Source organism: Lissotriton vulgaris, chromosome 4_1 (genome assembly GCF_964263255.1).
Source record: "Lissotriton vulgaris chromosome 4_1, aLisVul1.2, whole genome shotgun sequence".
Lineage (NCBI taxonomy): Eukaryota > Metazoa > Chordata > Amphibia > Caudata > Salamandridae > Lissotriton > Lissotriton vulgaris.
The window spans coordinates 2,023,898,357-2,023,915,711 of record NC_141691.1 but is presented as its reverse complement, the minus strand read 5'-3'; the positions used below and the strand labels follow the sequence as shown (position 1 = coordinate 2,023,915,711).

Here is a 17,355-nt window from a genome sequence, read left to right as displayed (position 1 = left end):
ACATCAACTATAAAAATCTAATGAAAACTACCACTGCGAGCTTAAAAAAGTGGCATCGACTTCCATTAAATTTAATCGGGAGAATAAATTTGATAAAAATGAAAATTATACCTAAATATCTATATTTATTTAGGGCAATTCCTTTAGCACAAAACTGGCTTTTTTTTAAACAATTAGACAGAATTTTCTGTAACTTTATCTGGGGATATAAGAAGGCTAGGAGATCACTGAAAATGCTAAAAAATCAAATAGGATCTGGTGGTCTTGACTTTCCAGATATGAAATTATATTTCTGGGCCTCTTTTATAAGACTTTTAGAAAAGCGTTAAATTTAAGACTGCACGAGATATAGTAAGAATATGGAAAGATATACTCACTCACTGTAAAACCACTATATTTCATTCACAATTAATATTATGGGAAAATCCTGGGCTGCCTAGTATATTTAGCGACGGGGTATTCCGCAGATGGCATTTGAAAGGTATTATGTCTCTGGGCGATTTATATAATTCTCAAGGCATGTTGGATTTTTCTACTTTAAAACAACTATATGGATTACCGGATACGCATAGATTCAAATATATGCAAATATATGACTTTTTAACCACATTGCTGCTGTGGTTATTTTTCTCCTGTGCTGGATCTTCCCATTTCCCATTGTTCATGACGAGCTGGGCTCGTCATCAGTGTTTGAGGAGGCTACACCATGACGAGCCCAGCTCGTCATCAGCCTCGAAGGGGTTAATACGGAAGAATAGAATCAGCACCTTGGCGAGCGGGGGCATTTGGGAACTTCTAAATTCTAAAAAAGAAAAATCAATAATTAGTTCGGCATATAAATTCTTTATAGGTCTAAGATCTGACGATAATGATACAGTAGCTAATAAATGGAATCTAAAGCTCGGAACTAATATAACTGGAAAACAAATAAGTAAATCCTACACTAATATTCATGATCATGTAAGATCATCTAATTTGCGATTACAACAATATAGAACTGTATACATGTTATACTATACCCCAGAAAGACTTTCTAAATGGTCCCCGAATAACACCATGAGAGAAAAAACAAAATGTCCGAAATGTGATGAGTACGCGGCAGACCTTGTCCATATGCTGTTCTCATGCCCGAAATTAGAGAAATTCTGGGAAGAAGTGGGAAAGATCCTAAATACAAAAAATATTCTTAGCTCACCAATAACTGCACCCATGGTAATGATAGGCCCTCATCTGTCAAACCAACCACATTAAATATTATTATCAATCTTATTCTCCTGTGCCAAATTAACTTTAGCCAGGGCCTGGATTAATCCCAACCCACCCAGCGCTCTGGAATGGTGGTACCTGGTTAACGAAATAAAAATTATGGAATGTTCGCTGGCAGAACTCAGGGGAATCCGTTCACTAAAGAAATATGAGAAAATCTGGGGGAACTTAGAAATGAATTAATATACCAAAGACTTCGTTTGTTTATTTGTCTTCTCTCTTATATGATATTATGTTAAATCAATGTTTGAAAAAGTGAAATGATTGATTAATTTATGATTAACTGTATATTTACTTGATGAATGGAAATTATGTCGAATGTTTTGTCGTTATATTACCAGGTGAAAATAAAAAAAAATTGGGAAAAAAATAAATAAATTACTTCCCACCCTATTCCCCTATAAACCCACAACCCACTACAGTAAATAAAGTAATACAATTAACATATTTATCAATTAATCAATTAATAAAAATGAATTATCAATTATAATTTAATGAATTACCAATTAAAAATATTTAACAAACAATTCAAGATAAATACCAATAAATACATTAAACCATTTAATCAATTATAATTAAATTATTTCCCACCCTATTCCCCTATAAACCCACAACCAGCTACAGATTTTCTTTTTTTATAAAATTAACATATTTAGGAAATAATCAATTAATAAAATTGATTTACCAATTATAATGTAATTAATTTCCAATTAAAAAATAATTAACAATTAATTCAAGATAAATACCAATAAATAAATTAAAACATTTAATCAACTATAATTAAATTACTTCCCACCCTATTCCCCTGTAAACCCACAACCCGCTACAAAAAAATAAATACATAAAATTAACATATTATCAATTAATAAATAATTCAAATTAAATACCAATTATAATTTAATTAATTTCCCATATAAAATAATTAACAATTCAATCAAGATAAATACCAATAAATAAATTCAAACATTTAATCAATTATAATCAAATGACTTCCCACCCTATTCCCCTAAGAACCCACAACCCGCTACAGAATTAAATTATGCAAAAATGAAATACCATAAAATTCATTGCTTAAAATAAATATACACTTTTCACACATATACTAACATAAAAAACACTTTAAAAAATTTGATGTAATTAAAAAATCGATATAGTTAACATCTATATTCTATACTTTGACATTTTGACTTTCTATATTTATGTGATTCGACATTAACTTACTTACCTCAAATTTTATATTTTTACTGTCTATATTCTGTCAATTCGATATTTTGTCCATTAAATTCGATATTTTTGTTGTCTATATTCTGTCCATTCGATATTCTGTCCATTCTATATTTTTAACTCAATATTAATGTAATTCTATATTTTTTACTAAATATTTTGACTGTATACCGCAGCACTCCTGAGCTAGCATACTTACAATTCTAATGCTTGTGTGTGGGAGGATTGTCTGAAAAGGATATGTTTCACCGAACACTGGAATGCTAAACGTAAAAGTTTCCAAGGTACACACACAGGCAGCTCATCCAGTCCAGTACATTTTTTGTTTCCATTAGGGCGCCTCACCCTATAGCCTTGTGTGCCCCGGGAGTGTTTATAGGCCATACAAACGTGTGCCATACTGAAAGAAAGCGCAGCGCCTGTGTTTATAAAAACCTATGTGCACGGCGGACCATGAAGCGGGTACAGGGTAGTAAATAACTAGTCCCCAAACAAACACTTGAACACCTACAGTGTAGGAAAACTGTAGTTGGTTGGTGCTGCTGGACTGAAAACGGAAGTGATGAATCGGGAGAATCAACCAATAAGGACCCATGAAATAAGAGTGATGCAGGAGTGAACATATGAATGAATGAATGAATAAATGAATGAATGAATGAATGAATGAATGAATGAATGAATGAATGAATGAATGAATGAATGAATGAATGAAGGGAGTCTTTTAACGCGCAACTTAGCCCAAGTGCATCATGGCGCCTAGGCAGGTCAAATAATGTATAGGCACAAGTGAGGACTCTTTACAAATACACTTCGGAAAAAAGACAGGTTTTCAATGCTTTGCGAAACAAGGCGAATGAAGGTTGCCCTCGGAGTTCAGGGGAAAGGGAATTCTATAGCCTGGGTGCAACAGTAGAGAATGTTCAACCTCCCCATTTGGCTTTTACAAACCTAGGGACCTCCAGAATATTTTTATTGGAGGAGCGAAGGGATCGGCCAGGAGAATAAAGGTGGATAAGTGACCCTCAGCACCTGTACCATTGAGAGCCCCATGGGCAAGACAAAGAATCTTATAAGAGATCCTGGACTCAATGGGAAGCCAGCGTAAGCCTCTCCGAGCTGCTGTGGCAGAGGCCATTCTGGGTAGATTTAAGATCATTTTTGCCCACACATTCTGGACCATCTGAAGGCGGTGTATAAGGCTTTTATTAATGCCCACATAAAGGGTGTTACAGTAGTCCAGTCTCGAGGCAACTAATGCCACAGCGGCCTGTTTCCGGGCATCAGGAGAAAGATAGTGCACAATTTTTCTAAGAATCCTGATAATACCACAGCAGGTGGAGACAGTCCTACTGACCTGACGGTCGAAGGAAAGAGTAGAATCCATCAACACCCCTAGGTTTTTAGCAAACTGACGGGGAGGAGGACAGTCTCCAAGCGAGGCAGGCCACAAGTCGTTAGACCAAATATACTGACAACCCCCAAATATCAACAAATCTGTTTTCTCCCCGTTCAGCTTCAGGAAGTTCTGTACCATCCATTGCGACACAGCCTCCATGCAGTTCCTGAAGTTCAAGGCTGATTCCATCACGGGGTAAGTAAGGGAGACCATTATTTGGGTGTCGCCAGCGTACGACAGTGCATCCAGCCCAAAGGATCTAACTACACTGGCAAGTGGGGTCACATAGATGTTGAATAATAAAGGACTCAATGAAGAGCCCTGAGGGATCCCTCAAAGCACAGGCTTAGGGGCGGAAAGAAACTGGCCCAACTTTACTTTCTGTTCCCCTTCATTAGGAAAGGAAGCCAGAAGCCTCAGTGCAGGACCTCCAACCCCTATGTCCCTAATACGAGTAACCAAAATAGATGGAGATAAGGTGTCAAAGGCAGCAGGTGGGATAACTCTCTGCATAGTAATTACTGCAGGTGTTGCAGACAATGCATGCACGCTGTCTAGGCTTAACCTAAAAATGATGTTCCTCCTAAACCATTTGCTTGTTTTCTCCATGTACGTGAGACAAAAACGAATAAAATATTTTATAAAAAAAGGAATAAATAATTATATAAATGGATTTTGCAGCAGCTGCATGCAGCCCTGAAAAAGTTCAGCATTTACGAAGAAAGCCCAACTTCACCCATCCCAACAGCCATATTGCTCACTAGACAAGGGTATAGGCTGAGCGCACTGGCATTATCAAGAGGCAGTTGGGGAGTGAGATGGGGGGAAAAGGGTGTAAGCATACGGTTTTAGGCAGAAGTGAGTCACTTTACTCATGTTTTATTCCTGCAATGAAATCAACACAAACAATTTAAATGTAAATGACCCACATAACTTGATGCATAGTGCTGTGTGCATGCTGCCCAATAAGAAACTCAAGCAATTATTAAAAGAGCGGTACAGTACTAACTAACCTGTTGTTGCTTGGTTGTTCATGTTAGGACCTGGAGAGAGAAAACAACAAGGTTGAAACCATGACTGTATATCTTATCAAATATATCCAAATGATAACATTTCCTTAATGTTGGCTCTAATACCAGTAAATAAGACACAACACATTTTCTACAGTCATCAAGTGACTTTAAGCAGAAAATAGGGTAATGAAGGACTTGTGCCACATACGTAAGGAATAGTTTCTTAACCGTGATTCCAGTTCTCTTGTAGGGGAATTTCCACTATAGTCATAAGCAATTAATAATACCTCCCCCTTTCCAGCACTTCCTCAATATATATATTTTTAATTGTAAAGGCCTGCAAAGACACTTAAGAAAGAGACAGGTTATGCAGCCTATTTACATAGGCTATAATGGCAACATTCTTCATCCTGTAGACAAAACAGGTCCACTCCAAAGTATTTATGTATAATTTTAAGATGTTTTAGCAAATAGCATAAAACTCCATCCCAAACCCTTTTAAGGTCGAGCCTAGACAGCGCTTGCGCTGTCTGGAAGATCTGTTGTATGCACTTTTTGGGATCTGGAGATCAGTCCTACGACTTGCCCTCTTCCGACTTTGCTTAGGGACGTTTTTTTCTGCCTCTATTTAACTATCTTGATAGAAAACGACCAGTAGAGGTCAGTAAAATACCAGAATTGCTTTCTGCATGTTCAACTGCCTCTAATTAACTATCTTTATAGAAAACGACCAGTATAGGTCAGTAAAATACCAGAATTGCTTTCTGATATAGACTTTCTTTTTAGGTCGAGCTTCGATTGACCTGTTATATCTCTTCTGTGGGGTTTGGCAAACCCACCTTTTGCCATTGATTACTATCTGTGACATTCAGAAATGATAGCTTGATATTGATGCATTTGTGTAAATGACCCTCCTTTGCTGCTTAATTCTGTCCCTGGCGATTTCACCCTGAGAAACATTTGTTTGCTCATCACTCGCTCTTCGGCGTGTGATGCCCCTCGTCCTTGTTTTCAATAACGGTGTCAAATGCTTTTGATTTTTTAATTTGCACTTTCAGTTTCATACAGATTTATATAGACCAATTTATAAACCAGAGAGATTAATTGCTTAGCCCAGAATCACTGGATGTTCACCGCCGAGAATCGAACCAGGATCGCCAGCTCTCAAGTCAGCAGCTCTGCTGCACTACGTCTTGTCCTCTCCTGTGATACTGATTTCTGTTTACCAGCTGTCACGCAGACACAAGGGGAACTAAGTCTTCACTACCTTTGAACACTATAGTGTTCTGTGTGAAATAGAGCTGCTTCACCTGAAACTATTTGTCCCCTCGCCCCCACCCTTGCACTGTCTTGCGAAACCTAAAGGTGGAGATTCCATAGGAAAAGAACAAGTTACTTACCTTCGGTATAGATATATCTGCAAGAAACATAGGTTAGGTATAGATTCCTTACCTTAGAAATACTCCCAGGCATCAGACTGGATCTGGAAAGTTTTTTCTTCAGCATTACCCCGGCATGGCAGAAGGTGGCGTCAGTCGACTACGCGTTTGGCGTGGTCGCCGAGTTCATGTTGCAGTAGCTACATAGACGTCGCCCTCGTGCACTGATGTCAGTTCTGTACATGACTTTCCACTGAAGAAGCACAGAGCCATGCAAGACACTGACCACTGGTGCACAAAACCAGGGTCCTGAAAGGAAGTCCTTAACCCAAGAAGTCAGTTCACAGAATTGGGAGGATGGGTGGGACAGTAATGAATCTAAACTAACCTACGTTTATTACAGATATATCCTTCCTGAAGGTAAGTAACTTATTCATCTGAAAGAAACACTTAGTTATAGATTCCTTACCTTAGAATAGATACCCCAGCAGTATTAACCCCGCAGGTAGGTCTACGAACTAAGTTCACATCAGAAAGTCATGGAGAACAGAACAGCCAAAGAACCTAACTCCCCAGACTTGGCTGTCCAGGCAGAAGTTTTTTGTGAACGTGTGCAGCGATGCACACGTAGCTGCCTGACAGATGTCATTTGGAGGACTCCTCATCCCAAAGCAGTGGTAGCTGCCGCGCCCTGGTGGAATGGGTGCGGACTCCCACTAGAGGCTCCTTCTTTGCCGAAGAATAGCAGGCTATGATGCACAGAATGACCCACCTGGTTTGTTCACTGCCCGACCTTTCTTAGCACCCATGTAACCAAAAAAGAGCTGGTCATCCACCTGGAATTGTTTGGTGCGATCCAAGTAGAAGGAAAGCGCACGTATTGGATGCAGTGGCGGAAAGAAGGTGGGCAAAGTTATGGTTTGGCGAATGTGGAAAGAAGTAACTACCTTGGGAAGGAATGAAGGTCAAATTCTGAGGACGACCTTACCTGGATGAACTGTCAGACAGGGACGCTTGAAAGAAAGAGCTTGTACCTCACTCGCCCTGCACACAGAGGTGATGGCCACCAGAAAGCAGTTTTCAAGGTTAAAAGTCAGAGAGGACAGTTATACAGCTGCTCAAAAGGAGCGCACATAAGGTATGTAAGAACAAAGTTCAAGTCCCACTGAGGCATTACGAAGGTAACAGGAGGAAAATGATGAGTAATGCCCTTAAGGAAACGATTTACAACAGGGGATTTGAAAAGAGAAAGCTGATCAGGAAGTCTAAGTGAGGGTGAAATGACTGAGGGATAGCCCTTTAGAGTGCCCGGAGCAGAGCCCTCCTGGGCCAAAGAAAGAAGGTACAAGAGAACCTCAGAAAGAGGGGTTGAAAGGGGATCCACAGCCTTTTATGTGCACCATGTCAAAAATGTGTTCCATCTGCATGCCTATACCGTCTTAGTGGAGGGAAGCCTGGTTGCCAAGATTACATCACAGACTTCAGGAGACAGGTCAAACGACGTCAATTGCTGCTCCTCAATCTCCACGCAAGGAGGTGGAGGCTAGACAGGTTCGGGTGGAGGACCGTCCCATTCTGCTGCGACAGAAGATCCTCCCGAAGAGGCAGTCTGATTGGAGGATCAATGGCCATGTGTAGCAGCACGGGATACCAGACTTTTCGCACCCAATAAAGAGCCACAAGAATGACTTGGGCCTGGTCACGCTTGGGCCGAAGTGGTATAGGCGGAAAGGCTTATAGAAGACTGCAGCTCCACTTGCGACGAAAAGCATAGCGTTGCGAGTGCCGCCTTAGAAATTCCAAAGCGCAGAATTGCTGCCATTGCGCGTTCTCTTCGGTGGTGAATAGATCTAACCAAGGCTCCCCCATTGCTGAAAGAGACTTTGCAGCACCTCCAAGTGAAGACACCATTTGTGATCCATCATGCACCTGCGGCGAGTTCGTCCGGCCTGGCATTCAGGGAAACTGCCAGGTGTTGAACCACCAGGGATATGCCCTGATGATCCAGCCTTGTCCAGAGGCGGAGAAGCTCTTGACATAGGGTCCATGATCCCACCCTGCCCTGTTTGTTGCAGTACCACATGGCGGTGGTGTTGTCCGTCACCACCTGCACTTCTCTTCCACGGACAGAGGGAAGGAGTGCCTTCAGTGCAAGACGAATCGCCCGTAGCTTGAGAAGGTCTCTGTCTCCGATCTCCGTCGCTCACACGTGGCTGCCCCATCCCAGAAGGGATGTGTCCATCAGCACTGTGTATTCTAGTTCGGGAAGGGAGAGGGATCTGCCATTGACCCAATCCTGGCTCATTAGCCACCACTGCAATTGTCGTGCAGTGCCCTCCGAGATCTGGATGCAATCGGACAGAATTCCCTGATGCTGTACCCACAGGAACTTCACGTCCCACTGCAGAGCCCGCATGCGCCGCCTCGCGTGATCTGCCAGCAGTATGCAGGAGGCCATGAGGCACAGCAGCCTCAGGTCATCCTGCCCAAAACCCAGGATAGAGGCTGAAAGACCAGAATCATAGCCCGAATATCCTGGAATCGCTGTTTGGGAGGATAGACCCGAAACTGCATCGTGTCCAGAACCGCTTCGATGAAGAAGAGCTTCTGAGATGGAGTCAGGTGTGACTTCGGATCCTTGATGGAGAACCCCAGCGAATGCAGGAGGTGGGAGAACACAGCCTGGAGCGAATCCGTCTTCAACAGCCAGTCGTCAGGATGGGAAATAACCTTTACAACGCAACTTTTACAACGCACTACCATTACGACAAAACTTTTACAACGCAACATCCATTACATTGCATGCCATTACAACGCAACCATTACAACGCATGACACTACAACGCATACCACTACTACGCATGTCATTACAATGCATACCATTACAACACAAAACATTACAATGCATAGTACCCTTACACTATCCAACACTATCCAACACTTACCCTACTGTTGGACCCCCTGGAGTTAGAATAGTAATTTTTACCCCTACACTATCCAACACTTACCCTACTGTTGCACCCCCCTGGAGTTAGAATACTTATTTTTACCCCTACACTATTCAACACTTACCCTACTGTTGCACTCCCCTGGAGTTAGAATAGTAATTTTTACCCCTACACTATCCAATACTTACCATACATGCAATGTAATGTTATGCTTTGTAATGGTATGCATTGTAAAGGTAGGATGCGTTGTAATGGAATGCGTTGTAATGTATGTTGCGATGTAAAAAATGCATTGTAAAGGTATGAGTTGTAAAAATATGCGTTGTAACGTCATACATCCATCAAGATAGGAGAAGATTCGAACCCCTGATCTGCGCAGATGAGCTGCAACCAGAGCCATCACTTTTGTGAACATCCGAGGGGCGCTGGTAAGGCCAAAGGGGAGAACGGTAAACTGAAAGTGCTTGTGACCTACCGTGAACCGTAGGTAACGCTGGTGGGGCGGCATGACGAGGATGTTGAAGTAAGCGTCCTGCAAGCCTAACACCACCATCCAGTCTCCACGATCGAGGGCAGACAGGACATGAGCCAACGTCAACATGTTGAACTTCTCTTTCCGGAGGATGCGGTTGATGTCCCTGAGATCCAAGAAAAGATGCAGGCCTTTGTCCTTCTTGGGCAACAGAAAGTAGTGGGAATAGCAACCACGGCCTACTTCTGGGACAGGAACTCGCTCCATGGAACCCTTGCCCAAGAATGCCAAAACTTTCTGTTGGAGAAGGGCCAGATTATCCTCCGGCATTCGATGGTACAGAGGTGGCATGGATGGAGGGGTAGTCTCAAAGGGGAGGGAGTAGCCCCTTCAAAATATTTGCAAAACCCACCTGTCCAACGTGATGGTGCGCCAGTGGGTGAGGTGATGGCGAATCCTGCCACCCACTGGCGATGGTGGCCCTGAAAGGTCGGACTAGGAGAGTTTGGAGGCTGCTGCAAAGATGGCTGGGGTGGACTGGCCTGCCCGCTAGCCCCTAGAACCAGGGGATTGGTTTCCACGTCCCCGGCCGTGCAGGGGTTTAACAGCATGCGCTGGCCTGTGGCTCTGGGCAGGACGTGGCAGGGCACACCTTTCGCAGTCACGAAAGGGGCGAAAAGCAGACTGCACAGGGAGGGGTGTGGAGAGGCCCAAGGACTTGGCAGTAGCGCGAGAGTCACCGAACAGGTGATGGCCATCAAAGGGCATGTTTGTAAGGGTAGATTGGGCATCCCTGGAAAAACCAATTAACCGCAACCAGGCGAAGCGTCGGAGGGCTACCGACCTGAAAATAGTCCTGCCTAGTGAGTCGGCTGTATCCAGCCCACAGCAGATGGTAAACTTCACTGCGGCTCTCACTCCGTCAACTGGGAGTATGGTCCAGGCCTCCTCCGGGCACTGAGGCAGCACTTGCACAACCGTATCCCACACGGAGTGGGTGTAACGTCCCAACAGACATGCAGTGTTTACCGACCACAGTCCCAAGTTGGAGGAAGAAAACATCTTCTCCCCAATATGGTCCAGCTTTTTGGATTCCCTATCAGGTGGAGAAGTAGGGAATGCGTCCTTAGAGACGGAGCCTTGGACCGCCAAGCTCTCAGGGGTGGAGTGTTGAGAGAGGAAAGTATCGCCGCCTGGGCCCGGACGGTGACGTCAGGCAATCATTTTGTCCACAGAAACCCCTGTGTTAGGCCTGGCCCAGAGGCCCAAAAGGTTGTCCGCGAGGGCTTCCTTGAACGGTAGCAAGGGCTCTGAAGAGCTCGCTGCTGGTTGAAGCTCCTCTGTCAGAAGTTTAGAACTGACTGCCACCGTAGGTAGTTCGGGGTGGAGCGCCTCGGCCGCCCTACATAACACGACTGCGTATGACGCTCCCTCCTCCAGAGCCACAGTAGGAGACAACATGCCAAAGTCTGGTGAGGTATCCAGACCACTGGCCTTACCTATTTCCTCTCTCCAGTCCGGTTTATAACCTAGCTGGTCAGTTAAAGAGTTCTCAGACCCCTCCCAGTCCTCCTCACCCTCCTCTGGCTGCCAATCTGGCTTCATAGAGCCAGGGTAGAACAGGGGCACAAAAGTACCCATCAACGCCGGTACGGCTCCGTGTCTACCTCAAGGTGGATATATTTACAACAAGGGGTGGTGAGGGACAGAGTCTCTGAATTAAGCAGAAAGCTCTCACCCAGTCAAGAGATCAGGGCTAGATCCAACACCGTTTTTTAGCTCACTGCACCATCCCAGTTTCAGAACCTGGCCGTATGCAAATTAGTCTGTTCCTGTCCCAGTGCATGATGGGAACAGGGCAAACCAAACTACAGAAGCCAATTCTTACACTGGGAAGGAAACAAGCTCCCGGGGACCGGTTTCTGGCATTACAGCCGTCTTCGGCCCGGTTTGCTTGAATCCTGATGGTGCAATGAGCAAGGATCTCACATCTGAGAATACCCTTCCACGCTTAGGGTGGACAAAAATATTTACAACAAGGGGTGGTGAGGGACAGAGTCTCTGAATTAAGCAGAAAGCTCTCACCCAGTCAAGAGATCAGGGCTAGATCCAACACCGTTTTTTAGCTCACTGCACCATCCCAGTTTCAGAACCTGGCTGTATGCAAATTAGTCTGTTCCTGTCCCAGTGCATGATGGGAACAGGGCAAACCAAACTACAGAAGCCAATTCTTACACTGGGAAGGAAACAAGCTCCCGGGGACCGGTTTCTGGCATTACAGCCGTCTTCGGCCCGGTTTGCTTGAATCCTGATGGTGCAATGAGCAAGGGTCTCACATCTGAGAATACCCTTCCACGCTTAGGGTGGACAAAAATATTTACAACAAGGGGTGGTGAGGGACAGAGTCTCTGAATTAAGCAGAAAGCTCTCACCCAGTCAAGAGATCAGGGCTAGATCCAACACCGTTTTTTAGCTCACTGCACCATCCCAGTTTCAGAACCTGGCTGTATGCAAATTAGTCTGTTCCTGTCCCAGTGCATGATGGGAACAGGGCAAACCAAACTACAGAAGCCAATTCTTACACTGGGAAGGAAACAAGCTCCCGGGGACCGGTTTCTGGCATTACAGCCGTCTTCGGCCCGGTTTGCTTGAATCCTGATGGTGCAATGAGCAAGGGTCTCACATCTGAGAATACCCTTCCACGCTTAGGGTGGACAAAAATATTTACAACAAGGGGTGGTGAGGGACAGAGTCTCTGAATTAAGCAGAAAGCTCTCACCCAGTCAAGAGATCAGGGCTAGATCCAACACCGTTTTTTAGCTCACTGCACCATCCCAGTTTCAGAACCTGGCTGTATGCAAATTAGTCTGTTCCTGTCCCAGTGCATGATGGGAACAGGGCAAACCAAACTACAGAAGCCAATTCTTACACTGGGAAGGAAACAAGCTCCCGGGGACCGGTTTCTGGCATTACAGCCGTCTTCGGCCCGGTTTGCTTGAATCCTGATGGTGCAATGAGCAAGGGTCTCACATCTGAGAATACCCTTCCACGCTTAGGGTGGACAAAAATATTTACAACAAGGGGTGGTGAGGGACAGAGTCTCTGAATTAAGCAGAAAGCTCTCACCCAGTCAAGAGATCAGGGCTAGATCCAACACGGTTTTTTAGCTCACTGCACCATCCCAGTTTCAGAACCTGGCTGTATGCAAATTAGTCTGTTCCTGTCCCAGTGCATGATGGGAACAGGGCAAACCAAACTACAGAAGCCAATTCTTACACTGGGAAGGAAACAAGCTCCCGGGGACCGGTTTCTGGCATTACAGCCGTCTTCGGCCCGGTTTGCTTGAATCCTGATGGTGCAATGAGCAAGGGTCTCACATCTGAGAATACCCTTCCACGCTTAGGGTGGACAAAAATATTTACAACAAGGGGTGGTGAGGGACAGAGTCTCTGAATTAAGCAGAAAGCTCTCACCCAGTCAAGAGATCAGGGCTAGATCCAACACCGTTTTTTAGCTCACTGCACCATCCCAGTTTCAGAACCTGGCTGTATGCAAATTAGTCTGTTTCTGTCCCAGTGCATGATGGGAACAGGGCAAACCAAACTACAGAAGCCAATTCTTACACTGGGAAGGAAACAAGCTCCCGGGGACCGGTTTCTGGCATTACAGCCGTCTTCGGCCCGGTTTGCTTGAATCCTGATGGTGCAATGAGCAAGGGTCTCACATCTGAGAATACCCTTCCACGCTTAGGGTGGACAAAAATATTTACAACAAGGGGTGGTGAGGGACAGAGTCTCTGAATTAAGCAGAAAGCTCTCACCCAGTCAAGAGATCAGGGCTAGATCCAACACCGTTTTTTAGCTCACTGCACCATCCCAGTTTCAGAACCTGGCTGTATGCAAATTAGTCTGTTCCTGTCCCAGTGCATGATGGGAACAGGGCAAACCAAACTACAGAAGCCAATTCTTACACTGGGAAGGAAACAAGCTCCCGGGGACCGGTTTCTGGCATTACAGCCGTCTTCGGCCCGGTTTGCTTGAATCCTGATGGTGCAATGAGCAAGGGTCTCACATCTGAGAATACCCTTCCACGCTTAGGGTGGACAAAAATATTTACAACAAGGGGTGGTGAGGGACAGAGTCTCTGAATTAAGCAGAAAGCTCTCACCCAGTCAAGAGATCAGGGCTAGATCCAACACCGTTTTTTAACTCACTGCACCATCCCAGTTTCAGAACCTGGCTGTATGCAAATTAGTCTGTTCCTGTCCCAGTGCATGATGGGAACAGGGCAAACCAAACTACAGAAGCCAATTCTTACACTGGGAAGGAAACAAGCTCCCGGGGACCGGTTTCTGGCATTACAGCCGTCTATGGCCCGGTTTGCTTGAATCCTGATGGTGCAATGAGCAAGGGTCTCACATCTGAGAATACCCTTCCACGCTTAGGGTGGACAAAAATATTTACAACAAGGGGTGGTGAGGGACAGAGTCTCTGAATTAAGCAGAAAGCTCTCACCCAGTCAAGAGATCAGGGCTAGATCCAACACCGTTTTTTAGCTCACTGCACCATCCCAGTTTCAGAACCTGGCTGTATGCAAATTAGCCAGGTTCTAAGGGGACGCTTTGCTGTTTGAAGAGCACTCTGCTTGGGATCCACTTGCCTTGCCTGCCTTGCCTGTCTACCTACTGCTCGCGGAACCCGCTCCGCGGGTCCCGCATCGCGCTGTGTGACCTGCAGCAACTTTGAACTTGGAGGGTCAGCTGGGGGAGATTACTGACGGGGCTGCGAGCGGCGTGCGCTCACGGAGGGACTTCAACTCCCAGGAGCGCCTGCCAGCCCGGAGGAGCAACACCTGGGCCGCTCTCCCCGACCCCTCCCACCCTTCCACCGATCATTTTAAAAGCAGCACTTCCCTGTTAGCGAGTGGGACGCTTTGCTGTTTGAAGAGCACTCTGCTTGGGATCCACTTGCCTTGCCTGCCTTGCCTGTCTACCTACTGCTCGCGGAACCCGCTCCGCGGGTCCCGCATCGCGCTGTGTGACCTGCAGCAACTTTGAACTTGGAGGGTCAGCTGGGGGAGATTACTGACGGGGCTGCGAGCGGCGTGCGCTCACGGAGGGACTTCAACTCCCAGGAGCGCCTGCCAGCCCGGAGGAGCAACACCTGGGCCGCTCTCCCCGACCCCTCCCACCCTTCCACCGATCATTTTAAAAGCAGCACTTCCCTGTTAGCGAGTGGGACGCTTTGCTGTTTGAAGAGCACTCTGCTTGGGATCCACTTGCCTTGCCTGCCTTGCCTGTCTACCTACTGCTCGCGGAACCCGCTCCGCGGGTCCCGCATCGCGCTGTGTGACCTGCAGCAACTTTGAACTTGGAGGGTCAGCTGGGGGAGATTACTGACGGGGCTGCGAGCGGCGTGCGCTCACGGAGGGACTTCAACTCCCAGGAGCGCCTGCCAGCCCGGAGGAGCAACACCTGGGCCGCTCTCCCCGACCCCTCCCACCCTTCCACCGATCATTTTAAAAGCAGCACTTCCCTGTTAGCGAGTGGGACGCTTTGCTGTTTGAAGAGCACTCTGCTTGGGATCCACTTGCCTTGCCTGCCTTGCCTGTCTACCTACTGCTCGCGGAACCCGCTCCGCGGGTCCCGCATCGCGCTGTGTGACCTGCAGCAACTTTGAACTTGGAGGGTCAGCTGGGGGAGATTACTGACGGGGCTGCGAGCGGCGTGCGCTCACGGAGGGACTTCAACTCCCAGGAGCGCCTGCCAGCCCGGAGGAGCAACACCTGGGCCGCTCTCCCCGACCCCTCCCACCCTTCCACCGATCATTTTAAAAGCAGCACTTCCCTGTTAGCGAGTGGGACGCTTTGCTGTTTGAAGAGCACTCTGCTTGGGATCCACTTGCCTTGCCTGCCTTGCCTGTCTACCTACTGCTCGCGGAACCCGCTCCGCGGGTCCCGCATCGCGCTGTGTGACCTGCAGCAACTTTGAACTTGGAGGGTCAGCTGGGGGAGATTACTGACGGGGCTGCGAGCGGCGTGCGCTCACGGAGGGACTTCAACTCCCAGGAGCGCCTGCCAGCCCGGAGGAGCAACACCTGGGCCGCTCTCCCCGACCCCTCCCACCCTTCCACCGATCATTTTAAAAGCAGCACTTCCCTGTTAGCGAGTGGGACGCTTTGCTGTTTGAAGAGCACTCTAGTTGGGATCCACTTGCCTTGCCTGCCTTGCCTGTCTACCTACTGCTCGCGGAACCCGCTCCGCGGGTCCCGCATCGCGCTGTGTGACCTGCAGCAACTTTGAACTTGGAGGGTCAGCTGGGGGAGATTACTGACGGGGCTGCGAGCGGCGTGCGCTCACGGAGGGACTTCAACTCCCAGGAGCGCCTGCCAGCCCGGAGGAGCAACACCTGGGCCGCTCTCCCCGACCCCTCCCACCCTTCCACCGATCATTTTAAAAGCAGCACTTCCCTGTTAGCGAGTGGGACGCTTTGCTGTTTGAAGAGCACTCTGCTTGGGATCCACTTGCCTTGCCTGCCTTGCCTGTCTACCTACTGCTCGCGGAACCCGCTCCGCGGGTCCCGCATCGCGCTGTGTGACCTGCAGCAACTTTGAACTTGGAGGGTCAGCTGGGGGAGATTACTGACGGGGCTGCGAGCGGCGTGCGCTCACGGAGGGACTTCAACTCCCAGGAGCGCCTGCCAGCCCGGAGGAGCAACACCTGGGCCGCTCTCCCCGACCCCTCCCACCCTTCCACCGATCATTTTAAAAGCAGCACTTCCCTGTTAGCGAGTGGGACGCTTTGCTGTTTGAAGAGCACTCTGCTTGGGATCCACTTGCCTTGCCTGCCTTGCCTGTCTACCTACTGCTCGCGGAACCCGCTCCGCGGGTCCCGCATCGCGCTGTGTGACCTGCAGCAACTTTGAACTTGGAGGGTCAGCTGGGGGAGATTACTGACGGGGCTGCGAGCGGCGTGCGCTCACGGAGGGACTTCAACTCCCAGGAGCGCCTGCCAGCCCGGAGGAGCAACACCTGGGCCGCTCTCCCCGACCCCTCCCACCCTTCCACCTGTTACTACAATAAGGCAATACTACTCCCGCAGCGCGGGAGAGCGCGCGGGAGAAGCCCGGGACAAGGGCGGGACCGTCTGTGGCCGTCCGGGGCCGCAGGAGGCCGGGCCGGGCCACCCCTTTAATATTTGCAGTCTTGTTGTTGGATGTAATTGATTTGTTTAGTGTTCGCTCGTATCATCTAGGTATTGAAGGTAGTAGGGGGGTTTGTACTATGGCCAATATTGCAAGTACCTCTGCCTTGCAGTCCTCTATGGGTGAGGCTGAGACGGCAGTTATGGGGCCCTTAGATACGTATTTCAAACGCCTGCCACAAGACATCGATAGGGAGATTGCTTTGGCGGAAAGACGCGCCGGGCGAAGGCTATCGATCGAGCTTATGAAAAATCCCCTTGATAATAATATAGGCCAAAGTTTCCCTGCATTGGCTACCCCGCTTTCTTCTACAGTACTGCCACTTACACACGATACACAGTATGATATATCTGTATCCAATGAGCTACTGGGTACTTCTTCTGTAGATATAGTGGCTACTACTTTATCGCCAGAGCATTTAAATGGTTCTAATAGAGCACTAAAGGGGCAAAACGC

At 47.3% G+C, this 17,355-nt stretch overlaps 1 protein-coding gene across 1 annotated transcript in view; it reads right to left on the bottom strand.

The window, feature by feature from the left end:
* Window positions 1-17,355, bottom strand: part of LOC147724906 (uncharacterized) — a 1,184,129-nt gene that overhangs the window by 286,275 nt on the left and 880,499 nt on the right. The window contains exon 13 of the mRNA XM_086918126.1: window positions 4,900-4,929. Coding sequence (XP_086774252.1) covers window positions 4,900-4,929 — 30 coding nt within the window. The remainder of the gene's footprint in view (window positions 1-4,899; window positions 4,930-17,355) is intronic.